Source organism: Athene noctua, chromosome 1 (assembly GCF_965140245.1).
Source record: "Athene noctua chromosome 1, bAthNoc1.hap1.1, whole genome shotgun sequence".
In the NCBI taxonomy this organism is placed as follows: domain Eukaryota; kingdom Metazoa; phylum Chordata; class Aves; order Strigiformes; family Strigidae; genus Athene; species Athene noctua.
Genome location: NC_134037.1, coordinates 116,130,420 through 116,147,799, shown reverse-complemented (window position 1 = coordinate 116,147,799; position 17,380 = coordinate 116,130,420). Strand labels below are relative to the sequence as shown.

At 36.5% G+C, this 17,380-nt stretch overlaps 1 protein-coding gene across 7 annotated transcripts in view; it reads right to left on the bottom strand.

Moving 5' to 3' along the window:
- The window catches only part of RALGAPA2 (Ral GTPase activating protein catalytic subunit alpha 2), a 135,187-nt gene that overhangs the window by 75,563 nt on the left and 42,244 nt on the right, over nucleotides 1-17,380 (bottom strand). For all 7 annotated transcript variants that reach the window (XR_012632847.1, XM_074895917.1, XM_074896008.1 and 4 more), the window contains 7 exons: nucleotides 16,398-16,535; nucleotides 15,773-15,870; nucleotides 13,676-13,766; nucleotides 13,337-13,513; nucleotides 10,952-11,145; nucleotides 10,362-10,460; nucleotides 9,954-10,109 (listed from right to left, as the gene is read on the bottom strand). Coding sequence is in view for 6 of the 7 variants with exons in the window: in XM_074895917.1 (XP_074752018.1) it covers nucleotides 9,954-10,109; nucleotides 10,362-10,460; nucleotides 10,952-11,145; nucleotides 13,337-13,513; nucleotides 13,676-13,766; nucleotides 15,773-15,870; nucleotides 16,398-16,535 (953 nt within the window). In the remaining variant the exon portion in view is untranslated. The remainder of the gene's footprint in view (nucleotides 1-9,953; nucleotides 10,110-10,361; nucleotides 10,461-10,951; nucleotides 11,146-13,336; nucleotides 13,514-13,675; nucleotides 13,767-15,772; nucleotides 15,871-16,397; nucleotides 16,536-17,380) is intronic.

The window sequence follows — 17,380 nt, the reverse complement described above, 5'->3', positions numbered from 1 at the left end:
TTAGTTTTTAACATAGTAGCAGATAATGCTTTCACTTTCCTGAATAAGCTAAAATGCCACTCGAGTTAATGTTTAAACTAGTTTTAATCACTTCCTTTGATACATTTTAAAGTCAATATAAGTCAAGGCAAACATTCAAAAAGACGGAGCAGATGGATGCAGCAGCTCATAAAGTGGGTGGTAAACTCACCCTCCGAGCATAACAAAAGACCCACCTTTTTATAATTAAGGGGCTGATTAATGCACCGGGCTCCTCACAACACAACGCACCTGTAATTACGAACAGAGCCAGGTACTGTGATGTGTTTGGTCTCCGAATAATTGGGCATCAAACTATAGAGCAGCAGATGGGAGTACACTTCTGTTGACATATGCCACAATAAAAAAGCCTGCACTAACCTGGCCTGAAAGGTAACAGAACATCGGAAGTACAAAGACCTGCTACAAACAACTGCGTTAACTCCTGTCCTCACTCCATCAATCCCATCTGTTAAATACCACTGTAACGATCATCCAGCTTCATCAGCTCTTAACTATGGCCATTCTATAGAACACTTAGAAAATGAGGATAAAAAAGTAATTGCAAAACCGTTACTCTAACATATTAATAATACCTGTCATTTTACAGCACTGCATAAATAACTTTAACAAATGTGACAACACACACATTCTAAAAAGCTATAGGAATGTGGCTGCATAGATCTACTTGCTGTTTATGGGATGTACCACTGCTAAAAAGAAAAAAAAATAATTATTTTTCACAGAAAGAAAAAATTATTGAAAAATTTATTTTGAAAAGCTAATGAAACAATCCTCAAATTATCTTTTGTGTTACGTAGCTTCAAACTGATAAATTCACAGCACAGGTTGTGTGCTGCAGTGACACAACATACACACAACTGTTAGAAGTTAGCAATGCACAAGTGCATAAGAGCCCAAACAAAAACATGTTCTGCCTAGCTTTCCATTAGTTCCCACTGCTATCTTTTATCTCAGGCATTTCTATATAAATTTGTGATAGTTTGAATGACTTCATTTAAGTTAATATGAGGCAGAAGATGTCCTGATGATAACGTTCTACTGGAGCTTACTCCAAACAGAAAGGACAGGAAAGAAACCACATCCCAGGAAGGCACTTACAGGTAAAATTTGTCAGTTTTTCTCTCGTTTCCCAATTAGCACACTTTCACGCACAACCCAGATAACAATAAAAGCATGGTTTCACGCAGCAATTCAGTAGCGTTGCAAGGTTATCAGAAGATTCAGGCTTATGAGAAAGCGACCAAGTGAGAACATATGTCCTATCAGTGATATTGCAAAAATCAGGTAATTCAAACAGAGGCAAGTTGTTTCCTTCCCTTCAAAGCACTGTTCTATAAATGTAAACTCAGTTCAGCAGCTTACAGCCTAGTAAATGAATCACTTTAATTGAATGCTATGTACACAGTAACTGGAAAAACACAAGCAATAAGAAAAACATATGGTGATGGCAATAGAAATTGGTTTACTCATTCCGTACAGTGTTGTTTCTTTACTTCTTTCATAATTGACCTTTAGAATGATAAACGTGTAAAATAATTTTGGTTTTATGGTTCCAAACCTTTCAGCAATTACACAAAATGAAAATTTAAAAGGAAGTATTCATTCTGGAAGCATTTCCATTGTTTACATAATTGCACAGCTATAATTTAGCATTCATGTTGTTAAAGAAAAGTAAAAAAAGGACTATTATGGACTATTTCAATTCAAAATGATGCTCTGTAGTGTTAAAAATGGGGAGGAGGGGAGAAAAGGGGGCAATCACATGCATTTCCTTCTCAAATGCATTAACCCTATAAATGGCATAATATTTCAGTATCGGTTAATCTAGTAATCCAAATAATAAGGTCATAAACATCCACTAAGTGAAAAAAATTTTTGCAAGTTCACTGAAAGGTCAATTACAAAAATATTCTTCACCTAATTTTTGTTCAAGCTTTTGCCGATTACAGGTGTAACCAAATAGCATGCCATCTGCCTTCATCACGTTTCCAATTGTCCCTCAACAGGAACAACATGGATTTTTCACTTAAAGTTCACTCTGTTCTTCACTGAGAGATACCTCATTAGGGACCGAAATTTGCAGCATGGGAAAGATTATTAATTTACACAAGACTTAACTGGTAAATCCTTCATTTTTTATTTTAAAGGAACAAACAGTTTCATTTACTTATTCCAAGTTCTCCTAGCTATCATTACATTTTAGGTAAGAGTTAACTTGTCAAAATTAAGTTCCAATAAAAATTTATGAAGTATTTTGACACAGGATTATCTTGTCAGAAAAATCTATTTCAACCTGTCATTTAAATCTAACCTCCCAAAAAAGTTACATTTGCTGAAGTATCTTGTGACTGGAACACAGTAAAGGAGAGAGATTAAAAACCAGAACAACACTGCATTTGTAAAACATGGATAAGGTTATTCAAAAGTGCTAAAGATGACAGATTACTGCATAAATCACCTGCTGGTAATCGCTCATTCCCCTCTAAACTACATTAGAAAGCTCTCTTACAGTTGTACTAATAACAAAAAAACCCTTGTCCTGACAGAGTGGTGCTCAGATGCCCTACAAACAGAGATCAGACAAACGTATGAAGCAAACAGCATTTTTAAAGTTTCTCCCCTTTTAGAGTATGTTTGATATTTTCACAACATAGGAGACCATTGGGATTAAGAACACACTTCAGATGGGAAGAAATATTTTAAGCTCATGCACAACAAAAGGGAAATAACTGAACACCCATTTGCTACAGGTATAGAGGTACAAGTATCAAGAACATATTTACTAGTCCACGAAACGTCGAGATGACTGTGTCACCATACAGACTTGTCCCAAATGCCTATGGCAGGACTGCTTTGAAGCCTCTGCTTGTAAGAAATTAGTCTGGCAATGTTGAAGCACCTGTAGAGCACGAGGTTACCCACTTAGAGGGAATGTGATTTTAGGGAAGTGAAGATGGGCACACCTCAGAAGACAGGAAAAGGAGCTCCCTGCAGTGCACCACAGGAAGGCAGGTCCTCCACCTTAGGTGGCAATTAGCAGCACTCAACAATTTTCACTTTCACCTGTGTGCTGTAACAGTTTCCAAGATGGAGGAACACACACAGAGAATAAGGGATTGTTTTGCACATTTTTACTAGAACATCCCAAAAAATAGGCAATACACTAAGCCTTGATTTGCTTAAAATAGTCACTCTCAGAAGTTATCATGTAACCTTGCTTAAAAGATAAAGATAACAGCTAAGCAAGACGTTGAAGTAAATCCGAAGCAGAGAGGCACAACTGGACACAGGGAAAAGGAAGGATCCTGACGATGCAGCACAGCTGAAATAAACAGAGTTGGAAAGGGGGAAGTCAAGCTGAGAGCTAAGGATAATGGATGATGAAACACTGTTGCACTGCAGGGGCATGTTACTTCAGGAGATCCCAAAGCTACAACAATGACTGGAGAGGTGGAAGAAAGAAAAGGTGTGAACAAAACAGAAGGAAAAGAGATGTTGCCTCTATTTCAAAAACTCTATTCCTATTCTGGACAGAGTTCAGAAAATCCTCACAAAGGAGCTTACGAGCAGCAGGCACTCCAGCAAGATACTGCTGGGCATACAGAAAGGACAGACAAAACACCGACTACGAAACAGAAATTTGGGTGGGATAGAAGCAATTTAAAGAGCAAAAGTATTAAAAAAACCCACCCACAACCCAAAAGCCCTGCCAAAACTGTTCCAGAACACACAGCTCCTACAATCAGCATTACCTGGTTCTCCCTTTCTTCCAGTCAATCCTAGCAGCTATTTTTCTCTCACACTTCCAACTTATCCTACTATGGGTGAACAGAGGGGTATGCAGGATTTCCTGTGAGATCTTGGCATTTGTATTTCTGTCTCTACTGGAAACGTGCTGTTTATTAATGCTTTTTCAAAGCACTTGAAGCACATAATGGGGGCACAGAGGAAAATTTTCTACAGAAAGTGAGATATGGGGAGATTAAAAGCTGGAGAAAAATCACAACAGCCATTGGAAGAAAGTCACGAGAAACTAAAATATGGGAATCTAAGCCTTAATAGACTATATTGTTATTGTTTTCTTTTAAGCAACAGTCTGGAAAGGAATCTAAAATGTGTTATGGTTTCTGAAATGCTGTACAACTAAGGGTCCTCATGTGCAACATTACCAGGCAGAAACCCAGGCAAGAAGTACTTATTCCACAGTATACAAAAGCAAAGCTGCTCATTTATTGTACCTTTAGAAGACAATGCTCTACCCAGCTAATACATGTTCCAGTGAACTGCACTAATGGCTGAGCAGTCTACAAGTTGTACGCTGCTCCTCACTGTTGAATAAGAATTTAATAGAAAGTTAAAGCTCACAATTAGTTTTGGGTTTTTTTAAACTTCATCTCAACATTAATATAAATAGGTAGTTACTATAGCTTCTCCGGCAGCAACTCTGCTAAAAAATGCTTCTTATTATAAATTAGCCATCTCTCATGCGAAGAGCTATAGTCAGTGTTTCTACATAAGCTTACTACATAACTGGAGTAGCATCCTTTCTATAATTAGCAACAGTATATTTTAAATTAAGAGGCTTATAGATAAGCATAACTTACATTAGTATATTACCATCTTCACTGATAAAGTACTTCACCTAAGTCATCCTTCTACTACGAAAAGGAATTGAGCTAAAAACATAGCTGTTAACTTCTCTGTCTACAGCTGGGCTGCGTTCGGCAGGCAGTCCAGTCTGCATGTGCTGAAATTTAATCACCAAGGACATCTGTCAACTCATTTGGATTTGGGCTTTTTTTGCCCTTCCATATTTAAAGTTTGTCCTGCCTTTAACATCACTAAACTAAAAAAAGCCATCAGCACAGTCTCTTTCCTTGTCTATTAGTTGTTCTCTCCACAGAGAATTTCTGAAGTCTACACTTTTATTATGTTCCTTAATATCTTCTTTTATATATATCTATAAGCACTCTAATCCAAAAAGACTCTGGCAAGCCAGTATAATTGTACATTTACTAAACTTGTTTGTTAAAACTCACTTCAAAAGTCAGGAGCCACTCCACCTCGCCTCCACAGTCACCAAGGCCAGAAACAGGCCATTAACATTAACCTGTTAGCTGTCTTTTCAGATAACCTCTGACTACTGGGCAAAACCACAGTGGCACATGTTGTCAGTAGGTTACACCGAGCACATTAACTGATGCTAAAGCTCTGGTAGTAGGGTGAGACTTTCTAAAAAAATTGACACTGAACAGCTGGGGGGGGGTTGAACTTAAAAATATTTAAAACTTGCCTCTTCTTTTACAGCATAACTACAAGATAAGCATCTAACCTGCACTGCATTCTCTTCTCAAACTAAGTGCAAATGTAGACAGAAATAAGACAGTGTCACAAAAATCCACAGAAGTTTTAGGAGAAACACACTAGTAATCTAGATTTAAGTATCAAAAGTACCAGAATCAAGGAATCAGATTTATCTCAATAGTTGCTTTTCTGAGAAGGGGGCTGAATAGTGTAAATAGTATTTTGCAATCATGTTTTGGTACTTTTGTTCTTCAGCAAAAACAAAGCAGCTATGAAGCAAGGAGATGTTTATGTACCTTTTCACATTCATGAAGCAAAAATTACTACTACAGTAAGGAACCAGCAGCAATAATAAAATACATTTCCTTTCCTGGTTCAGGTGTATGTAAAATTTGTGCACTGCAGTATTAGACTTTAGTTTAATTTAAAAAGCTGTATTTATTGTCCAAATCAAAAGACATGTATAGTTGCAATCACCAGAATGTGTTTTTTTCAACCAGTCTCACCTAGCTGTATAAGGCAGCTATGCCTACCCTAACTGCAACAGGCTATCCCATGGCATCTCCTCAAAAAAAAAAAAAAAAAAATCACACCCCAAGAACATTTCATGATTGTCCATAATCTGGACAAGGAATCAGAGCAACTGTAGGTGGAGTATCTCCACTAACCCAAGATGGGGTAGTGAATGTCCAAATTCACTTTCCTTTATATTGGAAGGAAAGAAGGAGAGGTGGTGAGTCTTAGTGAACTTCATGCATAAAAATCTGTAGGAAAAAATCCGGGCTCACTACAGCATCAGAATAATGCTGAATGACTTGAGCAGTAACAGAGGAGAATCATCATCCTGCAGACGGTCACTTGCCCCCTGACCTCAGGCCCCTTTGCAAGCTGGAAGTAATTATAACGCCAGACTGCGACTTACTCTGTACTGCTGTTTCTTCAATGACTTCTCCCACCTGAAAAAGTGATGCAATTGTTGCAGAGAATTGTTCACTTCTTCAGAGATGTTTGTTGTTAGACACTTCCACATGGACAAATTAGATGCAGCTCATTACCTCGCTATCTCCTTTCTCATCAGCTAAGCTAATTGCTACATCTTGAACTCAGAGTATCATGGGAGCTTTCCATAAAATATACCCTTACATTGCTCTTTTATATACCCCAGGAGACAAGTCTGCAAAGTTAGGTTGTATTTGCTGAGAATGATATTGTATTAATTTATAACCATACTCAGAAATGCATTATTTTGTTTTTCTATCAACACCAAAATCTACAAAATACAGCAGAAAATTTGTATACTCATATCCTTAAAGGAGAAGTGAAAAGAGAAATATATTTCAAAAAGAAACATTTCTGATGCTAACTAAAATATTGATAATCGCATTCGGATTAAAGAGGTTTCTGACTAATTTTTTTTAAGTTTCACCTAAAAAGCTCTTCTGAAGTAGCCAATGTGATTTCCTGGAGTTAGTCTACCTTTCTGTTGCTTTCCTCCATAAATTAATTTAAAGTTGCACTAGTCATACATACAGAAGGAAAATTCCCCCTAAGACTCACCTCCCTCCACCTTTCTTCTGTTAATATTCCTTAAAAGAGAGAAATTTATGCTTGTGCTTAGCAAACAGAAACAATCTCTGCTACAAAAAAAAAATCCGCACCAAAGTTTATTTTGGTAAGCAATAACTTGAATCCTAGAAACAATGCTTTGGCGGGTGGAGATTCTGCAGTGCTACAAAGAACCAGGATGAACGTTCTGGTGGTCCTTGTGCTCGATTGCACCCTCTTTTGTAAGTAGTTTATCAGGTAACAGCATACACCAAAAATCACTGAGATGTACAAAAATCACAAAACCAGTACCGGTATCCTGTCACGTTACATCATCCTGTTTCTTACAGAAAGCTGTGAGAGCCTATGACAGCAAAGTGCTTCGCTTTATGCTTTGCTACTGTTTGCATGTATCAGAGGAGGTACTTCTGCCTCATACAACGCGTTCCTGCATGTGTAGTTACCTTCAGCATGCAAGTTGTCTGACTAGTCTCAACACCCATCAAGCACTTTGAAGCTAATTATACAGGACAGACAGAAATAGGTATAAGGATCGTGCTTCATATCAACATGTTGCATGAGAATCCAGGCTCCAAAGCATCATGAGTTAACGCCTCAACCAGTTTCATAGCGAAGGAAAACAAAACTGGAAGGGCAAAACAGAAAATTTGTGGTCGAGTGTGCCACCAAGAGGCCAAAAAAGCAAAACCAGTGAGGCAAGGAAGAACAAAAGAGCAGCAGCAGTGTGCAAAATATCTGGGAAACCCTGGAACGATGTGCAACGTGGGGTCTGCCTTCGCTATGCAGTCTTTCATCTTCTTTAACTTCTGGACTGTAACTCTACACAAGGGCTGAAATCCAGTGTACACAGCATGAAGAAGCTGAAAATCCATGGAACTGTTATTAACAGCAAAATGCAATAAACAGGGGAAAAACCAGCTCAACAACAACCAACTCCACGATTTAAAAATCTCTCAGTTTCTCTGTAGGAATTGATTCACAAGGAAGGGGTGAGATTTTAAAAAACAAAAAAAAATAATCTTCTGGCATCCTTTAGCTTAGAAAAAAGCCAACAGCTGAACACCTCTGACAATCTGGCCATTTCATGGAAATGTGTAGATGAAAACAACTTAAGTCAAAATTACTGATATTTTCCATTGCTATGGCTCAGTGTTAGCAGTGGCTGCTATACTGATTCAAGGGTCTTTGATTTTAGTATGTAAAATGGAGGAGTTTTTTAAAAAATCCGATCTACATCAGGCTTTAAAGTTTCTTGAGTTGTGTGGTTTATGTGAGAGGATTCAATGCTGTGTGGTTTTTAAAATTCAGGGGGGCTGATCATAGTGGGTGTTACCACAGAGTCTTTTTTTGTAGGGGAATGAAGTTACTCTGTACACCAAGCAGTGTTAAACTGGCATTAGTGAAATAAAAGTGTAATGAGCTCTTCATTACTCTCAGGTAACACTGAGAGTGACAAAAATGGGAGTTCTCACTACACTTATTTTTCTCCATTTGTGCTTTATAAAGTTTCAGGAGCAGCCAGGACACTCAGTTTTTTTCCAGAAGAAAAACCTTTCCTTTCTAGGCTTTTTTCTTCCCCCACTAGCTATTTAAAAGGAAGATTTTCCAAATGCTCTAACTTTTCAGGAGGGGAGCTGATATTCAGAGGGTAAGCATCTAGTAACAATTAATTATTTCTCTCTTTCACCCCAGAAATAACCAAACCTGTGCAAATCTCTTCTTGCTGGCTTACTAAAGGCCCCAGAAATAACTCTCAGAAGCAGCAGAAGTGACCGCTACAGGATTTGTGAAGGGGACTGTGTGCCCTCTGCTGGCATCCACAGCACAGTTCTAGCCATTGCTTTCATTAGACTATTAAGGAAAAAAACCCTCACTCCTACAGCTATAAAAACATGGAAATGTTTTTAGATATTCTCTATTTTGTCCAAAGAGTATTTCCTACAGATTTTATGAGTATTTAGCTATTTCTGTGGCCCAATAATATTCTTACATCTCAACAGATTAAGTCTTTTCCTCATCTCCCACTGATTACTCCATTAATTAGGCCACCTCAGGACACCAGGACTGAGGCTGACTGATACATGCAAACAGTAGCAAAAGACATTTATTCACAGAAACAGAATGTTTTGGAAGCACCTCGTGGTTACAGTAGTAAGATAACCTTCTATCTCAGTTCTCCCTTCAGTCCCCTTTGCATCAGCTAAAAAGAGCAGGTACAACAGTTTTAAACATCCCCTGAAGGACTAATCTTGAAGGGGAAAACAACCCTGGAGAGGACAGTATTAATTCCAATTTTTGAGGATGTCCTTATAACCAACGGCACAGGGCACTCGAAGGGGCAGGCTGAGAGCAGACACCGCTTATAAATTAACATAAAGCTCTTCACAGCCCCTCCTTTGCCCAAGATCATGTGTAGCATTTTATCTCATGATAGAAAGTAAAAACATCAGTAACATGAGCTGGAAGTAACCTCTATCTCCCTGAAGTTGTAAATAATATAGACAACAGACCAACTCCAGCAGCTGCTCTGAAAGCACTGACTTCACAGCATCACAATTTGTGCACGAACGTTGTAGGGCTGTTGGAACACAAGGCTCCTGCTTTAGCAGAACCAAAGTTTAAACATACTGGTCAAACACATAACGTAGCTCAAGACTTACTATCAACTGAGTGAACATTTTTAACGTGACCAGCTTGACACAGCTACTAAACGTGTAATTCAGATGGACAGAAACTCATCACTGAGATTATTCCTCAGAAAGAGAAGGAAACCAAGAAAGAAACATCAGCAAATGTCTGTGACACAGTTTTGACAATAAGTCACAAATAGGTAGTTGTTTAAAAGTTCACAACTGGAAGAGCAATGAAAAAGTTAGGACTATGTAATCTAAACAGAGGTGCAGACTAGGCTGCACAGGATAATTTCATGCAACAATTGTTGCAAAGTATTGCTTCCCTTCTGCTTCAGATCTTCAAATATGAAAATACAGACACCTCCATCAGCACAAAGTATTAATTTTTTTGGCAAGTAAAGGTTGTACCTGATCTTCACTTGTTAAGCCAAGGTGCATCACAAAATAAAAATGAACCAGGAAATCAGAATTCGGCAGAACGTCTTGACGCCTAGTCATCATAGCACAGATCAGCCTGTATGCCTGAAGTTTGCCTTCCTTATATTCTTTTGGCAGGGTGGTTGCCTGAAAAGAGCAAAAATCTTGTATTATTACTTCTTTTCCTAGTAGCCAGCTAATGCAAAATTGTATCTTCAGCAGGTTTTCCATGAAGCAAATCTGTTCTGTGTATTTATTAAAATAGATTCAAGTCCAAAAAGCCTTTGGAGAATATTCATCACCTTAGCCAGCCATGACTAAAAACTAAAAATAGTGCAACTAAACATACACAAATTCATCACAGAATACTAACGTGTGAAAATTTTGGAAATAACTTACTTTGAACAACCATGATGCAAATATTCTGAGAGGCGGAATTAAGACAGGAGGAGAGGGAGTAGACTGATTGTCCACACTTATAGCAAGGTTGTCCCGTATCTAATGTTTTTAAAAGAAAATAGGTATTAAAACAGATAGCTTATTAATCTCTTTATTTCATGTTACTACTTTTCAATTTTATTTACTTTAAGGCACTATACTCTGTGCCATATACAGTTCCTACTTAAGCCAAAACTACCAGAAAAGCTTGTTCTATAGTGCTTTCCCACAGCCTAAGCAAGTATTACCATTTTAGGTCATACCATGGGCTTTTACACCAAATAACAACGTTTGCACTATTCTATATCTCTATTTTTATTGCTACTGTTTCCTCACCCCATTTAAATTAACATCTAATTTCTCTTTTCATTGATCAGGAATGTTCTCTATTGGAGAAACCTAATGGAAATCAAACAAGGTTAGCTAGCTTTATGACAGAATTCTCAAAATCTCATTATTATGTCCCAGACGCTAATACTAAATCAAACTTTAAAATAATTTTTATAAAAAAAGAAGAATCATTAATTAGATATAAGCATCATATACAATACCTTTGCAAGTTTATACCACAACTCATAAAGATACCCAAAAACTTTTGCATGGATTTTTGGTGATTGTATATTGTTCACATCTCCAAGAATTCCCAAGATCCTCCTCCACAACACAGCAGCAGAATCAGGATGCCAACCAATCAGGCTTCCACCAGCAATTATACTGCAGTCATCAGCAAGGAATTCACTACTGTCTGTAAATTTTTAAAAGTTCAATTTCCATGAATCAGAAATGCAGTGTAAGTATAAATTTGGTCAATAAAATAGGAATATTACTGCCTCTAACCATCTTCCATCTCAAAAGTATTCTCTCCCACCAGATCATCTCTCTTTTTCACTGCTCAGGCTAGCACATGACGCAGGAAAAATGGCAGAAAATGTAGGCTAGAGTGCCTTCCATATAAAAATGGCACAGCTATAGATCAGTTTTATATCAGACAGACTGCCTCCACTCGAGGTTTTGTGATTTAGTTTTTTTTGGAGTTTTTTGTTGGGTTTTTTCGTTTTGGATTTGTTTTATTTTTCCAGGGAGGATAATGCAGTTAAATGGAACATTCATGTACGCTGAGAAATTTATTCAATCAATAACTGGCTTTTACAGGTAATATTCTATTGCTAAAAGTTCTATCTTTTTTAATATCAATACAAAATGACCTGGAAATGCAACCAAAGGAACTAATAAGCATGCACTACTAGTGATGAAGAATATGCTCAGGCATTATCATTTATACAGAAGCAACTCTTGAGATAGCAATATGCAAACTAAGAAGGAAAGCAGGGCTTTGTGAAGCCTGTCAGAACAGTGGAAGTAATATGCTTAAACAGTAAAAGAAAAATTTCATATTGAAGTGTAAATTTTAACAAGAGCTGTTACATTATCTTCTATCAGACCAGGGAAAGCTGTGTAGCTACCTGTCTGCAGGCAGAATCAGACCTATAGTCTGGCATGGCACCTTGAAGTAAGTGCTCAACAGCCAACATTTTGAGGAGAGTTGCAGGAAACCTCTATCCAGGCAGAAGGAAATAACTTGTGCCCTCCCAGGGCCAAACAAGGTTAGCAAAATAAAAGCCATTTTAGATGTTTTATATTTGCTTGAATTTACTTTTTAAAAAGCTTTGGGGATTTTTTTTTTTTCCTTTTTGCTGTGTTTGCTGTAACATTATGAATTCCCAAAGTGTTAAAACAGATGTTATTTATTAAGCACATTAGAGTGACCTTCAACAAATCTATCATCAGGGAAATTGTAGCTATGCTGTTCAGTGGTGACATCACAGTATTTTTTTGCCTTACACCATAGAGGTTTCTACAGCAAAACAAAGTTTTGAGACTTGCATGAGAACCAGAAATGCAGTAAGGGCACGCTGGCTCTGTTGGGCAGTTATGGATTTGTTACCCCATTTTTCTTTTTAGCATATGCTACCTTTCAATTTATTTTATCTAATTCTTTGTACACACAAAGGAGCACTGTTTTACATCACAGACATAAAGAAAGCAATGGATTTATCAAACATAATAATCCTTACCATGTACTTTACTACATGCTACATTTTGTACAATGGCAGTCTGAACTGTTGAACTAGGTGTGCTGGTTAATTTAATTAGAGATAGTTCAAAGAAAAAGTGAATATGAAAAAAATATCTTTGAAACTAGCAAAATCAGCATATAAGATAGTTTACTGCATTAAGTTACTGAAATAATCTCTCTGTCATTATTACACAGGGAGGTACCTTTACAAAGTGCAAAGAATTAAAATATTTTAATAAATAATCATAAATGTTGTATATGTTAAAGACACTATAAATAAAACGAAAAGGTAAAATACTTCCAAATTAAATTCTGAGAATGTCACTTACCACATCCAACTGGAGTACAGACATTGTGTACTTTTAAGTATAAATAAGGAGCGCAATAGGATTAAGATGGAAGAAGTTACTGTGGATTAACCAGTTATTTCCTATCAGTCAACATATATAGTAAGGAATTTCTTTAGACCACTCTGCTATGAAATAAAACCTATTAACTTAAAATGTAAATTATTTTATTTTACTCGAATACTGGGCAGGCTAAGAGAACACAAGTAACCAGCTATCACATCTCAGCTGATTAGTAGTGATTCGACACAGTAAGAAACCCAATTGTTTTCAACTGTGTGATCATTCTCTGAATCACAATTTATCAGAACTTATGTCAGCTTCAATTTGATTATCCAAATTCTTTAAATGCTGGTATTCAAATATCATTTCTGAATGAAATGATGAATGAATTATGAATGAAACTTGGTGATATATGCCAAATGAAACATACTTTTATAAGCAAACCGAACCGTATAAACTCTTTCTTGATATAAACTAAAATAGTAAATACATTTTCTGGACTACAATACCTGTTAAATTTGCAGTATCTGAAGGACTAAGCTGAAGCCAGCGAGGTGCATCAGGATCCACACAAACATCTGCTGATGCATTAACTTCATGGTCTTCTTCAGAAGTTTGCCAGGGGATAAGTGCTATCTCTACTTCGTTATTATAGCCAATGGATGTGTCACTGCTAACGCTTTCACCTCAAGCAAGAAGGGGATTAATAAAGATGACAAACCCTGTTTTTAAAGACTGCATTAGCAAAGCATGAGAAAATCATCTAATATATGTGTAACAAGACAAAATTATGACACTGATTTCAATTGCTGCACTTAAAGAAAAATACTTAATTTCTTGGAACTCACTTTTTTCTCTCTCTCTGTAATTTCCATGTGATTGCTGCAAGTCTGCTTTCAAATCTAATTCAGCTGTACTACTGCTTCTTCGTACTAGTACCTTCAGAGAAAAAAAAAAATAATCTCAGCTTATTACAGTTTTGAGAACTGCATCATATTTTAGCAAATTTGAGATACACATACAGAATTAGAACACAGGTATTAGAAATTAATTACAGCTCAGTCAAGATATTTTCACGAATATTTAGTCTACCCAAATATCTTTAAATGTCTTAAGGTTAACTATCATGCTTTCAATTTCTGTCTTTATCCTCCCTTAAACCCACTTTTCATACCAACAAGCAGGACTTTTTACTTATGTTTTTCCACAAATCTGAAACCATTCAATACTTTCAAAGGTATCAAAAAAATCTTTCAGGAAGAAATTAGTAGCCATCTCTTACACTGGGGCCTTATTCTATTGCAAAACAACCCATGCAAAGACACCTGATCTTTTATTTACCATCTCCTCCTCCACCAAATGTATTTATAATCTAGTTGCCAAAAACTCTTCAGAAAACTTTCTGCTTCTAGATGATACTGTTCTGCCCCTAATCATAACTGTTCTTTACATCTGGCAGATCCCCTTCAAATTCAAGTTCCTTGCAACTCCATGTCATCTATAAAAGTGAAACTTGTCAGAAAAATAGGGTATCATGTTTTCTATTGCAAATATGCAACAAAAAGCCCTGACACCTTACACCTAGGTGAATACTAGATTTAAGTGCTGAAGGAATCTCTACTCTAAAATTCCTCAATTCAGTTAACATTTCTAAAATTTCATTCTGACATTTGTAATTATTAGTATAACTATTTAAAAATAAATTTCAGGAAACAATTTCTGATCTACTGGCCAGATATTAATCCATCCATTCCTTCTACATATATCTGAGAAAGCGAAACTATTGCAACCAAAAATACAAGTGGCTTGTAGAAATTATTATTATATTACCTAACACTAACTTCTTTGTTGTTGCTTTGTTTTTAACTGGAAAGAATTGACAGTCCCCAAGAAATAATTGTTTGCTTGCACTGCCTGATAGACTGCAGAGTGGTCTATCTTCCCTGGCAAATCTTCTGATCAGTGATGACAGTATTTCAGTGGATTATGATATGAAGTCAAACTGGTTCACACAGTACATTGAATATATATATTCATGCTATGGTCAAACCCCAGCTTCCACTTGCAAAAAGGGTGAAAGTGCAACACTGGTAGCAGTCTGGCAGCATATGCCTGTGAATATTTTATAACACATGACACCTAAACCAGAATGGGGAACCAGGTTAATTTTTAATTCCACCAACTACTGAGCTTACTTCTCTCCCTCTCCCCTCCCCATGCAAAGCATACTAGGTTTTCCTTCCTTTTTGAGACACTTTGTTATTCCTGAAGCAATTAATGAAGGTACTCTGCAGAAAATAGCTCTAGAAAGGAGAGATGAGTGTTAATGGTACTTTAAGTCTAGATGTATGGGAGAGTCAAGATCCAAAGATGAGATTCAGCTTGAAGTCTTCCATTCTGTATTGCATTATACTTTCATGAAGATGATCAGCCTCAGTCATTTATTATCTCTACTGTTTGTATTCAAAAGTTGCATTAAAAATTTATGAAGCTTGCCTATCCTAATATTAATTTATACAAACATCTGCAATATATAGCTAGTAATACAGATTGTGCTGAAGGAAAGCATTTTCCCCAGTACTTTAAACCATCAAACATTTATTCCAGTGTACTGTAACTCTATAATAGCCATGAATGATTTATATTTTAAAAGTTATGAACTTCTTGTTTAGATTTAATATTTAAAAGGCATAAAAATCTTGTATAAGACCAGAATATTGCCAACTACATAAAACTGCATAAGCAACAGACAAGATCAGAAGACACAGAATGATCATACCACACAGCATAATCAACAGCTACAGCTCAGTACCAGATTCCACACGAGAAAGGTGAAGAATAATTTTCCATGCTTTCAGTTGGTAGAGTTTCTAAATGCTAAAAGGCATCTGATTAGAAATGAATTGTTAGAATCTTATCAATAATCACTTTCTATTTTGCCTTACTTGTTCAGCTTCACGTTCCTTCTTTGTATATCCCTTATTTTCATGAACTGATTTGGAGTCTGAAGAACTTAAATTATGAGAACTTCCAGCCTTTTTACCTAGAAATTTTAGAAAGTAAACAAGAAATATATACGTTTGTGGGACCAAAGTACATAGCAAATCATAGGAAAATTTCAGCTACCTTTACATGTATGTTTCTTGTATTTATAAGCAAGTGAAGTAATACAACATTAAAATGGAGTACTAGTTGCTTTGAAAAATCCTTCATAAGCATAAGATACTTACATTATAGTAACAGAAGTAGAACTGTTAGCTGGAATACAGAAAATTTAAACGCAAGGCAGATAAAAATGAAACCTTCGAATTTATGCATTTTTTATGTAACTCAAACTTCTTTTTAACTGTCCTGCTTTATAAAAGGCCATGTCCTATATTTGTGGTCTGTAACTTCTTAAAAATAGTTCTTTCAACAAGATACCAACAATATATTTACTAAGAAAACAAGATAAAAACATTTTAGAACAGAGCTGGAAACCAAAATAAATAAAATCAGCATTTATGAGGCTGAACAAGTCTCAACATTTTTCTTCAGAAGTACAGTAAAGCTGTATTTTATCAAAATTACCTGGAAAAAAATCAGATGGAAACTGATCTGTAATATCTGAAGTGCTGCTGCTTCGAGTTAGTTGCTGCTCTTGGTCTGCAAAGAGGCCCGTAGCTTCTGTTCCTGATGAATTTTCCAGCTGTTGAGATTCTTCAACTTCTATTGATTTAATTAAAACACAAAGTATTTTCATGACCTCAGAATTATGTACACATGTGAACTCCTTACCTAAGAAGGCTATATGAAAAAGTGCCCCATTCAAATATTTTAAATCCCCAAGTTACAAAGCTAGAATGTAACCCCTAGTTACAGAAGTTTTATAAAATATTGTTAGGAAAAAAAAAAAGTATAGTTTAGAGAGAGATGTATGAGCTGTGTAAATGGTAAAAAGTCTAGAAAAAGGACAGAAGTAACTTTGGGGGTTTGGAGTACCCAATGAAGGGTGGGAGGATGTCACTTGGACAAAGCTATGTTTTTCAGTGCTAGAGACCCAAAGTTGACCCTGCTGTACCAGAAACAGAGAGACTATAAATGCAGAGTGCAGAAATGACGGCTGTGCTTACTGACTTCTCCATAAAGAGGGGAGGGGGAGAATAAATAAGGCAACAATTCAAACAGAGTAAAAAAAGATCTGAGTTACATATAATTCAGGCTTAGTCTGTGAGAACAAACAGAATCCATGCAGCTTTTTTGGTGTAACTGCAAATGAGAAATAAAAAGAGAAGAGAGGCGGGCATAAAAATTCAAGTGAGAAAGTAAATTGACATACTAGGGAAGGAGCAACAGGAGCTGTTGAGATTAGCTAGCAACACAATGGTTTTAGACATGCATTTCTCTTAGCATTAGGCAGGAGGAAAAAAGACAGTAACACCAGGGATCAAGTATGTTCTCATTCAGTGGCGGCATTTTTAGTTATGGCTTTGACGCTGATTAACGTGATGTGAGGTGGCCCGCATAGCCCATCAAAGCTGACCCAACAGAACAACCAGCAGACTGCTCAAGGT